General features: G+C 38.2%; 1 protein-coding gene across 1 annotated transcript in view; it reads right to left on the bottom strand.

The window, feature by feature from the left end:
• CALCR (calcitonin receptor) overlaps positions 1-16,870 on the bottom strand; it is a 150,862-nt gene that overhangs the window by 11,551 nt on the left and 122,441 nt on the right. Inside the window, exons 9-11 of the mRNA XM_032305042.1 lie at positions 7,697-7,850; positions 2,525-2,585; positions 2,373-2,439 (exon numbers count right to left, since the gene is read on the bottom strand). Of these exons, the coding sequence (XP_032160933.1) occupies positions 2,373-2,439; positions 2,525-2,585; positions 7,697-7,850 (282 nt within the window). The remainder of the gene's footprint in view (positions 1-2,372; positions 2,440-2,524; positions 2,586-7,696; positions 7,851-16,870) is intronic.

Here is a 16,870-nt window from a genome sequence, read left to right as displayed (position 1 = left end):
TTTTGTCCAAATGAGAAAACATTTTTTTTGCATAAGTAAATAAATTAAATTTAATCCCAATGAGGGTAGTTTATTCATCACTTTGATTTTTATGATTTTTCCGAAGGAGAGTCATAACCAACACTTTCAGATCTTGTTTTCTGGTCATTTCATTACAGAGATTTTCCCCTTAGGCAGGACTACTTCCCAGAAAGTGAAATGAGGACCGAAGAATTCATCTCTGAAGTTTATGTAGTAGAGACAGCTCTCCCAGCCCTCTTTTCTTTCTAATAACATTTTTTAAAGAACATGACTTCATTCAGGTGTAAGGCACATTCAGTAAATTAGAGACTTTAAGTTTACATTCAAGAAGTTTAGAGAAATGTAGGTATCTGGGTAGCAACCCCTCCCAACAAGACAAGAGCATTTTCATTACCCTAGAAAGTTCTCTCCCGCTTCAACAACCCCTCCACCTCAATCGACCACTAATTTCTATTACCACAGAAGTGGAGTGTTATACAGTATGTACTCTTTCATGTCTGGCTTCTTTGGCTTGACATATTATCTGTGAGATTCATTCACATTGTGTATATTGGCATTTCATTCCTTTTTATTGCTGAGTAGTACTCCATTACATGGATAATACACATAATTTGTTTATTCATTCTATTGTTGATGGAAATTGGCAAGGTTTCACAATTTGACTATTACAAATTAACATGCTATGATTATTTGTATACAAGTCTTTGTGTGGACCTATGTTTTTGTGTCTCTTGAGTAAGAGAGTACTCTTGAAGTACTTCTTCAGGAGTCGAACTGCCTGTTGATATGATAAATGTATATTTAACTTTATAAGAAACTGGCAAACTGTCTTCCAAAGAAGTGGCTTCATTTTACATCCCCTCTAGCTCTAGCTGAGCATTCCAGTTGTTCTCTACCCTTGCCAAGTCTTGGTATGGTCACACTTTTTAATATTAGCCATTGCAGTGGGTCCCAAACTACTTTTGGCTATGGAGATTAATTTTGAAACCAAAGTTGTTTTTATTTTTTTTTTTTTATTTTTTTTTTTTAAAGATTTTTTTTATTTATTTGTCAGAGAGAGAGAGAGGGAGAGAGAGTGAGCACAGGTAGACAGAATGGCAGGCAGAGGCAGAGGGAGAAGCAGGCTCCCTGCCGAGCAAGGAGCCCAATGTGGGACTCGATCCCAGGACGCTGGGATCATGACCTGAGCCGAAGGCCGCTGCTTAACCAACTGAGCCAAGTTGTTTTTAAAATTTAATTGATGATTTATTTTTAAGTGATTAGTGTGATTTTTCCACCCAGAAAAGAAATAAACATAGTTGCCCCCAAAACTCAAGAAAGAAGAGAGACCTTTAGTAATAATTGAACTCTTATGAGGTATTGAAATATTCAAGATCCACATCCATGGGTCTTTGTCAGCACAGTTGGGCTCTGAAGGAGGGCAAAAGAAATTGAGTGTGCACTGGAGAGACTGGGGCAGTGGGAAGTCAGGTTGGATGATGACTTGGTTTGACCAGTTTCTAATGGATACTTCTTCAGTACATGAGCAGAACATGGTTTATGACTCGGACTGTTTTCGTTTTTCTTTTTCCAAGGGAAAAGCACTGCTTTTGAGGCTAGTGGGAAAAAATAGTGTCTAAATATTAAATGGGCTGGTTGTCATGCTCACTACCATAGAGTAAACCTTGGGTAAAAACAAAGAGCTTGGAAATACATGCAGATGGTCATGTTCTCCTCAACCCCAACTTTTTACTAGTCATGTAATTTGGGAATGCATTTACTTGAATCTTTGGGTCTAGTTTTCTTAATGAGTACCAATAGTCCTGATGCATCTACTTCGAAGGGCTGCTGTTAGGAAGAGCCTGGCAATGTACATGCAGGCAGTGTACAATCCTGAAGTGTATGCTCAGTGGTAGTTCCCACAATGGCTCACGGACCAGAGATGAAATGAGAGATGGTTTTGTTTGGCAGAGACCAGGGAAAAAGGTGCAGAGGGACTCTGATTTTTTACTTTCTTTCTCAGTAACATTCTTCAGTCCCTTGATCTTTGCCTTTAATGAGGAGCACGTAGGTATAGCGTTGTTTCAAGAAAACTGTATTTTTGTGACGGCGGGTATAGAAATGAACTTAATGCAACCCTTCCCCAACGGTGTTAAATAAAAATTGTTTTTTTCATTTAAAGATCCTCAAATCGAATTGTTACAGATGATCTCATTACAGATCATCATTACCTTAGCCTAATTTTGAAGTCCTGAGCCATATGGGACACAGGGCCATCTTTACAGAAATCTTCACAAAGAGATAACACTTAATAATGGATTTAAAAAGCAATTCTCAACAACAACAACAAGATAAATAAAAGCAATTCTCACCACCAGTGCGGCCATGACGGGACCGTGGATGATGTAAAGCAGATGGGTTTCCACACTCAGCCAGCAGCTGAAAACAAGGAGGGAGGGAATACATGAATATAAATGCATTTTACTTACAAATACGTTCACTTGAAAACCACCCAAATACGTACTTGTCATTGAAGTACAGAGCCCGAGTAATCGCATGGATAGTGGTTGGCACCAGCGGGAACCCTAAAAATGTGAAAAAGCAGAAATCACACCTGATTTCTTGATCTTAAGCTACAACAGTGATTGCGTGGAAAATGGTAGTTTATCTTCAAAATAGGTGGCAAATTTTAATATCTCTGTCAAGATACTTCCCTGATGTTTTTACACAAACTATTTTTGGTCAATCCCGATAATTATTCTCTTGGTTAGAACATCACGTGCTTTCAGTGAAGAGCATCTTTTGTGCTCTTTTGTGAAGAGCATCCAGGTAATTAAAAGTCTTTAACAGATATTCCAGGATGGTAGGTACCTTGTTACTCTCACTGTGACCATTACACCATCGTTATGTCTGTGGTGATGACTGTTAGTTGAGACCACAAAGCTCTTCACTGCATGCGAGCTAGACTCTTTAATAGACGGAGTTAGGTCACCACGGAGGGCAATGACTTGGGATAGCTTACGGAGACAATAGCCTGATTGCTCTGAAATCCTTGTTGATGTTCATAATATTTCTTGTAGGCTTTTCTTTTTCCTGTCTGTTTATATCACATGTATCGATTCCATTGTCTTTCCATTAGAATATTTCAGGGCACGACTGCCTTCCCTGCCCTCTGTAAGTTCTGCCTGTGGAACCTCTATGAAGGCAACTTGGAGTCTACCTCCCTCACTGAACTCTAAGTTCTAGTAAAAAGCAACTTTGAATTTATAAACAGAATGATAGGGGTCATTATTGGCAATGCATTCTGTCAGGGTACCTCTTTTTAAAATCAATTTTCATTCTATAAGTGTCATCTAGAATACAGTTGTGGTTCTTGCAAAATAGTTTTTTTTCCCCCTCAGATATACCCCAGCCCAACAGAATATTGCTTGATTTGGTTGAGACATTTGTAGAAAGAGCTTTTAGAATTATCATCAGATTGAGAAATGTATCTCAGAAGTGAGTTAGACCTCCACATTTTTATTTTCTGTGAATTCTATGCAAAAAGACATTGCCTCAGAATATTGAGTTTTCACCTGAGAACAACCTCAGCTTCTTAACCCGTGAAGCATATAATTCAATAAGGCCATTGATTAAATGCTTGGCCTGAGAGAATTTTGAGTTAGACTCTTTACACAAAACATAATTGTGTTTTATTCACGGCAGTTCTAACATATCATTTCCCCACTTGGGTTTTAGAAACAGAAATTCATTTTCTCAATATATTCTGAAACATACGTTTTAGAATTAGCAGAAGAAGCATATGGAGTTCTCCCTCCCACCTCATCATTTTGTAGAGAGGAGGATGTGTTCCTTATTGTACAGAGGAGTGCAGACCCCAACTCTGCTCATTCCTAGTGCTCTTTGCCTTGTTTGAGGCAGTTTGTTTTCCCTTCCTCTTCCTCTTATCCCCCAGGCCCCAAGAACCCTAAAGGCCCTTCCTGCCACCGAAGTTGAAGAGTGTAAAAATAATCCCTTCTCCCTAGGATTCTTTTTTTTTTTTTTTTAAAGGGGGACTAGATAAATTCTGTGTGTTCATTGTAAGAGTCCACAGAGGGAATTTCCTTCTTTAATTTATAAGAAGAGGAGAAAGAGCAAGGCGAAGAATCAATCAGGAGGGGGCTGTAAAACAAATAATTTACTTCTGAGAACTAAACCTCACTATTTGAAGTTGCTTCGATTTGAGAGAAATCAACTAGTAAGTGGCCCTGTGCAGATTTGTAAGGGAGTAACTACCAAAAAAAAAAAAAAAAAAGCATTCTTTCAATTTCTGTTGGGGAGAATTACACCACTGGACACTTTCCTCCAAGAGGGTGATGTTCCTTATGTCTTTTATAATTTTTAGGATCTGTTCCAGATCCTGGAGTGGGTAATACTATTCACAGCTGACAAGAATGGATGGGACATACGTCACCTGTAAACAAAGTCACATCTTCGGGCACAGCTTTCTTGCACCAAATCTTCGGCTGTCCCACTCTCACACTCCTTTCAAAGCACAGGTTTTACCTTATTTCATGGCACCATAAAATTTAGGAACTATCATACTTTTTAGGTGTGAAAATAATTTCAAAAGGACAATAAAAATATTACCCAGTAGAAATTTCTTCCTCTCTGCTCCACTAGAAATTCTTTAAAGATTCTGTGACACTATTTTTCTTGAGGCATTATTTCAGTTGTGCCTTTAGCTGTTTTCCTCCTACCCAAAGACAATGCTTGCCCAAATTCTAGGACAGAACTATTGCTTCAAAAGACATCATCATGGTTGTCTCTCAGTTTTGTTCTCAAACACGGTAAAGGGTTTGGTGGAATTTTGGAGCAAGTGCACGCACGCGCATGTGTGCAGGGGTAGAGTAAGATAGATTTAGGTCTGACCTGCTAAAAAATAATTACATTTTAGAACTATATTGGTTGACTATTTGTCTTTCCAAACATCTGTCTAGGGGGAAGTGCAAATTCTCATTCTTTTAAATTTATGATTCCATGCTTACCTTACTGAGTGAGTGTAATGTTCCTTAGGATCCCACTTCAATCATTCTGATAAAGTTTTAAGTATTTTCTGATTAAGGAAGGTTCAGGGATCCCATAAATATTTTTACTTATTTTTATTACCTTCTTTTTGATACAGCTGAACAGCTTGTTCCATTTTCCCTTTGAATTGTTTATGCGTGTTAAGCAGATGTCTTCATCGAGCTGTCTATGATGATGTCAAAAGTTTCATAACTAATTCACAATGCATCAGAATGGAAAGAGTAATTATAAATTGTGCCTTCCAGGGTGCCCTCATCTCTGTTGAATGTCACAGGCAAGAATAAATTTATAGCCTTTTTCCTCCATGGAAAAATTTCTGAGTATGGTAGATAGATGTTTTTGAATAGTCAAAACCAGTATAAGAAATACGCCATAGATTTTATTTTAAAGGAAAAAAGTAAAATACATCCCACAGAAATGGTGTGTGTGTGTGTGTGTGTGTGTGTGTGTGTGTGTGTGGCAGGCCAGGGGTGGGATGTTATTTTCAGGTCTTCAGTTGGAAGGCATCTGACCAGCACCAATCATTACTATTGTAATGATCAGAATTACTATTGGGGGGCATTGAACTGTATTCAGTTGATTCCTGGTATGATTAGCTTTGGAGGACAAGAAATCTCTGACAAGGTACATATGAGGCTGAGAAGGTCAGTTAAAGGTAAGATCAGCCTCTTTGTGGAAGGTTGCGACTAAAAGAAAAAAAATAATGAAAGGCCATTTTGTTCTTTGTATTCTATGTGTTTTGAGGTCAAGGAAGAGCAAGAGAACCTAGCACTGGACGTGAGACTGGCAGGACAGTCACAAGCCTGCTTTCTAATCTCGCTGGATGGTTAAGGTAACAGAATGAGGAGATCATGGGGGAACAGTGGTGAGGTGGTTTGGGGAATATTCTAGATGGGCTGTCCAGGTCACAAAGACCCCTCTCCCCTTTTTTTGGATGGGTCACACATTTCCAGACATGTTTGCACTATGTGATCATCTCCCTCTCAAAGTCCGTAGCCATGATTCTTTGAGCCAGGTCTGGCCCCTGAGTTTAGTTGGACTGATCAGATTCTCTTGTCCTGCTATTCAGAATTGGGACTTAAAGACAAGCATCTAGTCTTTTTATGTATCTGGAACAGAAAAATGTGAGCTCAGGAAAATCTGGGGTAGCTTGTACTGGCCATTAGGATTGGAGACCCTGTGATCCATGGTCTATAGAAACAGAGAAGGATAAAACGATGCTTAGGGGAAAACAAAACAAAACAGAAAAAAAGATAGAGGGAGAGTGCTCCTTTTCTAGTCCCAGTGTGCAACCCTTTTAGTAGCTTTGGTGGCATTTCAGCCCTTGACTTCCAGGAGATACTATAGATTCTCTTTTTGCTTAAGTTAGAAAATCTTGTTCTCTGTTACTTGCAACCATGATCAGTTCATTGATGACACACCCCAAATATCTGCTCCACTAACCCACCATTATACATTTGTCCTATTGGTTTGGGGTCATATGTTTTGTTAAAGTCCATATACACCTGTTAGGAAGGGTGTTACTGAAACAAGTATCACATAGGACCAGGCCTGGTGTAGATTGTGAAAGACTTTAGGTCACTTACATGACTTCCCAGATATATTTCCATACCTTGGTGACAATGCCTGTTGAGTAGGGGTTTAAGTACAAAGGTTCATGTTTTCAGGAAACCTTTGGATTATCTTCTCATTAACTCTTTCCTTTTCTATCAATATTTTTAGGGGCTCTCCCAAATGCCACATGAAAGAGTGGGCTTAACTGAGGATAATCCACAGCTTCTGCTCCAAGAGCCACAGTCACTAATCAGTGAACAATAAGGGCAAACGTTTGGCTCTACAGTCAGGAACTTTCTCTGGTATGGGAGGTTCACAGGATGGGTCTTTTTGTTTTGTTTTGTTTTGTTTTTGACAGCATGCTTTTTGGTTTCAGACCTTTTCCCCTCTCCCTGGTTTCCTTCCATCAGAGTGAGCTAGACTTTAGCATCCCCTGGGGGAAGGGGAGAAATTTTAGAGTGGCCTCATTGACCTCAGCACCCTACCTTAGTCAATCTGTGCAGAAGCAACGATGATTTAAGCAACCAGCTACAGGCTTTTCAAAGCCATTGCCATGCACTGTGGAGTCCCGTGAGGTTATTTATGTCTATTGTTCGGTGATAGTGTACCTCCTGACCTTTCACTGGAGGAGTCCTGCTGATGGATTGATAGGAAGGAATGTTTTTGAGGGAGGGAAGTCGTGCCCGAATGGAGGAGATACAGAATCGAAAATGTGAAACTCTATTTTGCACTACAAACAGGTGATAAATAAAACTGAAGGGAGAGTCTGATCAGATCTTCTCTCAGTCAAGGCACATTTGTCCATCTGTACTTGGGGTCTGCTTCCTGGTGAAACACATAACCACACTCCTCCTTCTCTGTCCTGACTCCCACACTGATCACAATCCATATGAACCTATTAAAGGGCTTCTACCAAGCTCTCTTGGAGACTGAACTCCTGCCCCAACCTGTGTCGCATCATTCCTCGCAAGACCTAGACTCCTGATCATTTTTTGAGACCAAGACTAGAAGAAGACTGTAAATTTACAGAGAGTGGTGAAGGTGACTCAAAACTCAGCTGAAAAAAAATACATACCCCAGCCCAAGAGATAATACCAGCGCAGGTGCTGCTCCTCGGTGAACACGGCCACCACGATGAGGGTGTGCAGATAGATTCCTTCACAGAGCATCCAGAAATAATTGCATGCCATCATGTACTGGTGAAAGAAATGCAAAATCTTGCAGCTCAGCTGTCAGAAAGAAAGGGAAGAAGTCAGTGGAAGGTATTGGCAAGAGTGTGACTGTGAACAGAGGGTAAATGTTTAATACGAACCAAAGGATTTGCATTCAACCTGTCCCAGGCATCTGTGGACATGTGCCACCCTCTGTCCCCACAAATCAGAATGACAGTGCATAGACCATTAGTATTGCATTCGTATTACAGGTAAACAGCCATTTAGGGCAATGGAAGCCATGTCCTCAAAGTGTTCTTTTCCTGTTACATTCTGGTGACTTATATAGACTCAACAGGTTGATTTCCCTGCATTGTTTCTGAGCCTATAGTTTTTGAGCATCCAAGGATTTTTCACATGACTTTTATGGCCCCTTTTCTGTGGCCAATGAGGCGAATAACCCAGAAATTGTTTATGATGCTCCTAAAGTCCATTGATCTGTTGATGATGTCTCATTAGCAATACAGAGGAGAGAACCAAGTGATAAATTTCTCATGTAGGAGCCAGGACCTATGCTGAACCCATCTGATGTGAGTGATTTTATTTTCATATGGGAGGCTTAGCTTCTAAATTGGGATCCACATGTTTGGTGCACAGAGATTAGGAATAGATCCTTGTTTAGTACTAAGTGTAGAGGTAGGAACCACATCTCTGGGGAATCAGATCAGGTACATATTGTCTGTATAGAAATAATTATTGCTTAAACTGCATAACAGAACATCCTAAATTATTTCATAGTCACCTTTAGAATAGGTCTTCTCATTTTGGTACCACGAATATTTTGGACTAGATGATTTATTGTCATTCTTATGAGGTGCTGTCCTGTGCATTGTTGGGCACTTAGGCTCATTCCTGACCTCTGTCCATTAGACACCAGTAACAGCCCTGACCCATTCGTAACATCAAAAATGTCTCCAGACATTTCCAAATATACTATGGGGAGCAAAATGTTCCTGGTTGAGGAGCGCTACCCTAAGATATTTAACTGCACTTAACTCTCTGTAGCAACAACGACAACAACAACAGACGTTAGGTTTTAGAGATAATTTTTTGCATTATTATTTTGCCAACTTCTCTGCTTTACATCATGTTGCTCCCTATTGCATTTTGAATCTGACTGATTTCAGGCTTTCTTTTTTACAAAGTAAGAAAGCCATAACATGACTTTCAGTGCTGCACTAACCTTTTCAGGACTGCACATTTCTATTTAATGCATAGCCGTAATAATTTATTTACTGAGAATCCAATGTGCTCAATCCTTCTGGGACTCATAGAACATAGGAAAATGCCAGCTGGGTTCACAAGAAAGCAAATACTGCATTTTTCAGAGACAGAAGCAACTTCTGATTCTGACCAAAGTGGAAGAGCAGTGCACAGAATTCAAAACATCAGGTGACCCAAAATAATTTATATTTGGCTTAGGAAGGCACTGACTTTTTTTTTTGTTTTTTCCTCTATCTGAACACCTTCCTGAGTGGAATTATTTGATTTAATTTTATATGAGTTTGCATTTGCTAAGCAAATACTTGTTAGGTGCACATGAACTCAAACATATAGCTGAAATAAGAAATGCAGTTGATACTCTGCATTCATTTTGAAGACTACTCTTATTTGAAAGCTCTATGCCTTCCGGGTCGAGAATCCCAGTGTAGAATACTTAGGTGGCTGCCACTCAAAGAGGAAGAGAGAGGAAAAAGATAAAGACAACAGCCCTGTGCAAAGAGGTGGCTCTTTGTCACCCGGAGCAGTCTGGCTTATGTTTTATATACAGTCACTTCTCATTATTCACAATAGTTATGTTCTGCAAAGTTACTGCAAAAACTAAATTAGCAAATACTGAGCTATTGTTCCAAAGGGAAATACAGGGTCAGGTTCCTCTAAGCCTCTGGTCTAAATATTTTCATCCACCAATCAATATATAACTTTTATTTGTTTCTGTTTAAAGAGAACTTATTTATTTTATTTTGTTCATTTACTAACATTGAACTCATGGCTAACAACACTATAACTTCTGCCTGAGGGAGACTCATCTAACATACCTATTTTTTTTTTTCTGTTAGATACATCATAGCCTTCTTGTGTTTAGGAAGATGATAGCATTTAGGCATTGCGCTTGGGGATCATTTTAAGTAATTAAATCACTAACAAAAAGCACAAAAATGTGGAATTAAATAGACTGTGAAAAGGACATTTACACTATGTGAGATGAAATAAGAAGACAGAGTGTTGCCTTGTACAGAATGTGTACATCAAGTGACTCAGTGTTTTTGCTACTCTGTGGATGTCTGTGAATGACCATGAAAACCCTGAGAATATGGATTTTGGACTTACAAGTAAATTTTTAGCAAGTAAGCAAATTTTCAAATATGGAATCTTTGAATAAAGAGGATCATTTGTATTTGGGTTCAGGGTAAGATATTTTTTGAGGCTAAATGGCTCAAAAGTTCACAAAAAGTCTGAAAATCAACAGTCTATTAGTTTTTCCTCCCAATATATCATGGACATAATTTGATATATCTAGATGATCAAGATGATTATTAAAATTTTTATAAAATTCATCACCACTTAGATCAGTGGTTCATAACTAGGGTTGTTCATCAGTATCACCTGGGGAACACTTACGAAATACGTGTAACTAGACCTAACTCCCTTGTGTATTTTCAAAATATTTTAGGAGTTTCTAATTTAGGTTCCTAGTAAAGAATCACATGCCTGAGATATTCAAGGTCATTCAGGTGCATTCAACAAACATTTATGGAAAACCTATTATGAGACAAGAACTCTAGTATCTCTGTGAATATCAAGATAAATAAGGTATAGTCATATAATCTCTGACTTGATTACAACTCTTCCCTCAAGGATGGAGTAAACCAGGCATTCAACAAAGAGACAGGTCCTCTTGCCTAAGGTTAGTCCTCCCCATCATTCTGGGATGGTTTTCTGCTTAGCAGCATCAGGTAATAAGAGATTAATTCTGAGATTAAATTAGCTAAACAGCTCTTTGACTATTATTCCAGGAAGCAGTCATAATACTATAATTTTGTATAGATTAATGATTTCCTAAATTGCAAGAAATAATCCATATTCAAATACAACTAGACTACTCCCAAGTAAAACAACAAATGTTCCAAGTCAAAAATATATGGAATTTGTGAATTATGCTCTATTTTATTTTCTTTATTATTATGGGCAAAAAAGAGATAATTCTGTGAATGATATGTATCCTAAGAAGTAAAAGCAGTACTATCCACTTTGGCTTCAGATGAATTGTATCACCATTCAGTGTCTTCATTATCTGTTTGTATTTCAATAAAATATAAGATTTTTTGAGCAATAATGTCACTATCAAGAGAAGAGATCCTATAGTTTTCTTGATTTAGTATATTCATTAGACAAATCTATGTTTTCATCACATGGCATGAAGAGCCTTTATAGTAATTTGATTAAAAATGGAATTGGAATTATAGCAAAAAGATTTTCTTTAGTCTAATCAATTAAGTCAACCTCAAAATTTTATGGAATGTTGATGTTCAGTTGCGCATTTTATTCCAATTATATCTCTCAACCACACTTAAGAATAATTCTTCTCATCTGCATAGCATAGAAAATAATGTGTGTCAGTGTTTTTAAGAACAATTCAGTGGGGACACCTGGGTGGCTCAGTTGGTTAAGCATCTGACTCTGGGTTTCAGTTCAGGTCATGATCTCAGGGTTGTGGGATCAAGCCCTGTGTCAGGGTCCATGCTCAGCTCAGAGTCTCCTTGGGATTCTCTCTCTCCCTTCCTCTGCCCTTACTCATGACCATTTTCTCTCTCTCTCTCTCTCTCTCTCTCTCTCAAATAAATAAATAAATCTTTAAACAAAAACATTCAATGGGGGAAAGAATGCCTCCATAAGAAAGCTGCCTTGGAATTTTTTGGCTTTTTAGAAAAGACCAACCTAAGAACAGGTGGTCAATATTTTGAGGTGTTCTTTGATTGTGCTGGGGACAAGGGAAGGGTTTGGGGATAAGAAGTAGAAAGGAAATCAGCACTGATATATGGAAGCAATTCAGGTAACAGTAGGTCACAGCCTATATCCTACTTTTAAGCCATTGAAGAATCTACCATGAACCATTCTTGGTACCTTTGCCCTATGGGTATGTTACCAGGTCTGAAAGGGAGCTAGGGAATACCATCTCACTTCTCAGAACTCACTCCACCATCTTCGAAATGTTTGATATGTCACATAATTTCATTTCTTTAGTTTAAGACTATTTCCTTATTAAAATGCCATACCTCTGGAAAGGATTACACATTTAATCCTATCATTCATAGAAACCTTAGAGTGGAAGGACTGAAGACATTAAAGGGAATGGGAATGGAGAACCATAGGAAATGCAGATGGGGAATGTGGCATAACAGATACTTCTTACTCTTGGACTGGATTACAGGCGTTAGGTTGGAAGATTAAAGTCGTCAAACAGCAACCATACTCCCAAGAAACCTAGAGTCTTGAAGGCCCAGAGAAGTGCTGCCAAAGGTAAGCTTTCTACACTGGAAATCTTTGGCAAGGGCCAAGCCAGTACGTATTTCGTTCACATAATATATTATATATGTGACAAAAAACTCTTCTCTTCTACAAAATACTTGCAATTTCTGCCTTTCATTGGTAAAATGAAGTATCAGGTGAACAGGTCCAGCTTCTTATTAATTCTGTCAAGTCAAAGCTGCCAGGTTTGTTATGTTTTAAAGTAGAAAGTTTAAAGTTTCCTCTAGGTTCAGAGTGATTTCCAGTGATTAAGCATGATTATTTATGTTTCCCTGAAGCTTCAAAAAAGGTTTCTCATCAGTTCATTTTAGCACAGAAGGAAGGGTGCAAAGTTATATTTACTTGAGCCAGGGAAGAAGAATCGATAAGTCAATCTAGATACTTGCTGGAAGGAAAAGACATTTTTAGAAATGCTGTTTAATAAAGAATTGTGGTCTACATTGGTTAAATTTGCCAGGTTAATTTTTTATTATATTTTACTTAATGGACATTTAGATTACATATTAAGTGAACATGTAATTGCTATTAAATATGTGTCTACTTGATCATCTTTTTGTCTCTGCAGTTTCTCCTATCTGGACCCTCAGAATTTAAACCCAGTAACATTTATTTATTTATTTATTTATCTTTTTAATTATCTATTATTCATGAGAGACACACAGAGAGAGGCAGAGGCAGAGGGAGAAGCAGGCTGCTTGCTGAGCAGGGAGCCCGACACGGGACTCAGTCCCAGGACGTTGGGATCATGATCCGAGCTAAAGACAGATGCTTAAGCATCTGAGTGATGCAGGCGCCCCAACTCAATAATATTTATACAAAAGGTGAGCAGTAGATGCCAATTAAATCTAAATGAATATGGTTTTGGGTAGTGTTTATAATGTTGTTCACTAAAAATATTTTGATACCTACTTTGATTTTTTCTCAGGTATCAAAATAAGAGCTGCTTAATCAAGATTTGGCAAATAAATTCCAGAGTCCTTTTTTCCTAACAGACCTATGGTTCTTGCAAATGTCTGAAGGGGTCAGGCTATTGACATCAATAAAAAACCTACAGTGCTGGACAGGATCCCTGTTAGGGGTGCCCCCCTGAGTCTCTGCCATGTTCTTCTAAGTTTTGATATCTTTAGAAGGTAGCATTCCCAACATCAGCAATTCCCTGTCCTTTATACCCTATGGCCCTGCTAAAGCAGTTCCTTTTCTTTGCACAGAGGTCTTCAAGCTGGGCATACAAAGTCTTCTTTCTGAAAACACTTCCAATTTTCATGATTTGCAGTTTATCTTAATATATTCCCTGGCTTGAGATAATGGTAAAATAACATATTTTAAAATATAGTCACCTATAAACCTGGTAGTTTAATTTTGATAATATACCTCCTTTTTACTCTGTCACAGTGGTTCACATTTTTCAATTATTTACACCGCATGCAAATCATCCAGAACTTTTCAAGGCCTTTGAGCTTATTACATGTAAAATCCATAATCATTTTTTTCTCATAAAGGAGAGATGCAAGACTTATTTATCAGCTGAGTTCAATTGCATGTGACAGGAAGACGGATGCTCTCTATTGAAGTACTATTTATGTATGCAGTTGAAACATTTTTCTACAATGGCCATCGTTATATGAGACCTATTTAAAAAGTATGTCTTTTGCTGCTTCCCTTATCATTTCAATTAAAAGAAAACAAGGTTTTGTCTGAGTCAAATATGCTCAGTATCTCTTCTACCCACCCCATCATTCCAAATAGCACTTCTTTAGAAAACAGAAAATCAAAAGAAAACATGCTCTCAAATGATTGAAAAAGGTCCTACGTTATGGGACCTTTCATCAGTCTGCCCCCTATCTGTGAGAAGGAATTTCGATTTCAGGATCATTTTGAAGTATTATTATTGGAGAAGGGTTTCCATAATTAGCTTTTGGTTTTACGTGAAGAAGTTTACAAGTGTTCCCGTTCTCTGTGATATGATGGGAAGTGTGTGTTTATTTCTCATTCATTATAAACACTACTGAACCCAGTTATAAGACCAAAATAAAACAGGAGATCCTAGATCAGATGAGATGAGGGATGCTGAGAAGAGTTTTATTTCCCTTACTTAATTATTTGAGGTTGTGAATTGTCTTGAGACATGTCATGAGGGAATGAGGTATCTGAATATTTTGGTAGATAATCAAAGGAAGAGAAATTATTTTACATTTTTAGAGTTAAGGACTTACTTTTTCAATCTTTTCTATTACTTTTCTTTTCTAAAACAATATCAGTTTTACAAAGTCTCCCAAACAGTATCCATTTTACAAAGTTTCCAAAAAGACTTGGCAAAAAATTAGTGATGTTATTTATCACTGCCATTTTCTCCCTTTTGTAAGTGGTTCCTTATTATTCTGGAAGCTATCTGAAAGCAAGGAACTCAGCACTCCAAGGAGAGAAAGTTGCTCAGAAAAACAACCCATCCTCAAACTTTTGTGTGCCTAAGCATTTCTGTAGAGGAAAGTATATTGTACTTGATAGATGATTTAAGGGATGTTTGAGGATAATTTTGGTTATTTGAGAATGTTATTTTTATAGGCAAATGTTAATATCCAACACAGCTACTATACAACTCCACAATACTGCCTCTCTCTTTAGGTCTTCATTTTAAGGATGATAATCTATAAATTTATAAGCAAAACTTTATATTGTTTTTTAAAGATTTTTATTTTGGGGGGAGAGAGAGAGTGAGAGCATAAGAGGGGGGAGGGTCAGAGGGAGAAGCAGACTCCCCACTGATCAGGGAGCCCAAAGTGGGGCTCAATCCCAGGACCCTGGGATCATGACCTGAGCCAAAGGCAGAAGCTTAACCAACTGAGCCACCCAGGTGCCCCAAAACTTTATATTCTTTAAATCAATTTCTTTATTAGGTGACTGATCATTTCCTGCTATTAGGAATGTTATGTTTCCCTAACATATCAACCATTGGACTACATTCCAAATGTGCAGAGTTTAGAGGGAGAAATGAGAACGTTTCTCTGGAATGTGATATATTTATATCAAAGGTAGCTTACATCTGGCCTGGTGCCTCATGACCTCAAATTTCAGTTTTCAGTGAAGATTTTCACTTTCTTGTTTTCTTCATAGGTTTTTCCTGCCTATTGTATGTCTGCTTTTCAGACTAGCATTTAACTTGCTCTAGTCATAGGACTGTAAATTTTCTTTTCTTGGGTGTTTTTATTTCTAAATGTTAATTTCTAAATCCCCAAGGTCTCTTTATCTTCCTAGGAGGGAGATTTTTTGATTACTTTTTTCAGGGCAACTTCTCTTTAGAGCTTTTTGGGGAGCTTTAGTAGTGCTACCCCAGAGAAGTTTTTCTGTGTCATTCACAGTTATCTGAGGATGTTATGTGAATCAGGAAAAACTGGAGAGGATTTCCTCCAGTTTCTCTAAGAAAATATGACATACTGGGCCCAGGTGCAAGGGAAGAAGTGTTTTATACTTTCAGAGTCAATGTGGGGTTTCCTCTGGAAAAAGCAGTCAGGGCTGTAGGGGCAATGCTGTCTCCTGTGAATGACTGCTTGGATTAGGACTTTATCTATGTTCTAATCACTTCCACACAGACCACCAGGATTGGTTACAGGTGAAAACTGGGATGAAACCATCCAGAAAAACTAGGAGATGGGGAGGAGTGGTGAGTAAAAATATAGAGAAAAAAATCCTTGTGGGAGAGAGGTAGGTTAATCACAACTAAAAGCCAAAACAAAAAGGATTCCGATCTTCTGGCTGATTTTGTTGGAGTCTGTTAAGTTTCTGGAAATCACATTTTTGTTCGTCTGTGAATGTTCCAGAAGATCTGGCCAACAGATATATGTATGTCAACAAGGCACCAGCTGGTTCTGTGTCTCTGGCTTGTTTTGTCTCTTGTATCTACGTGATGTGTAGATCATTCTGTCTTGTATGGGCATAAACTTTTGGGACATGAAGGCTTCATCTCCGTGATCTTCCTTGAATTATTTGGAACTGAAGTGAATGCCACTGTGAATTTTGGACAAACATTTTGTTTGTCTACCAGGGAGGATGGATTAAATGAGACTGACATTGAGTAAGGTTGGTAATTTCCCCAGCTCTCTTCTATTGAAGTGAGAGGGTTATTTTGATACATGGAGAACTCAAAAGGAATATTGCTTAACTTTTCCTCTCCATCCCTTCATATATCTCACAAGGTTGAAAATGCCCTTTAATCTACTCCTTTAGAAAAAATATTTATTTATTTTAGAAAGGGAAGTGGCAGAGGGAGGGAGAAAGAGAGAGAGAATCTCAAGCAGACTCTGTGTTGAGTGTGAAGCCCTATGTGGGACTTGATCCCACACACGGAGATCATGACTGGAGCCAAAACCAAGAGTTGAATGCTCAACCAACTTGTGCAACCAAAGTGCCCCTAATCTACTCTTTGATATTAAATTCTAAAAGGGGTAGCTATGGTTTACTTACAGGAATCTGAGTTCCTGAAAGCATTTTAAAATGCAACCCTGCAAATATGT

This window comes from Mustela erminea, chromosome 11 (assembly GCF_009829155.1).
Source record: "Mustela erminea isolate mMusErm1 chromosome 11, mMusErm1.Pri, whole genome shotgun sequence".
Classification (NCBI taxonomy): Eukaryota; Metazoa; Chordata; class Mammalia; order Carnivora; family Mustelidae; genus Mustela; species Mustela erminea.
Note: the sequence above shows the minus strand (reverse complement) of the source record. Positions and strands in the feature narration are given on the sequence as shown.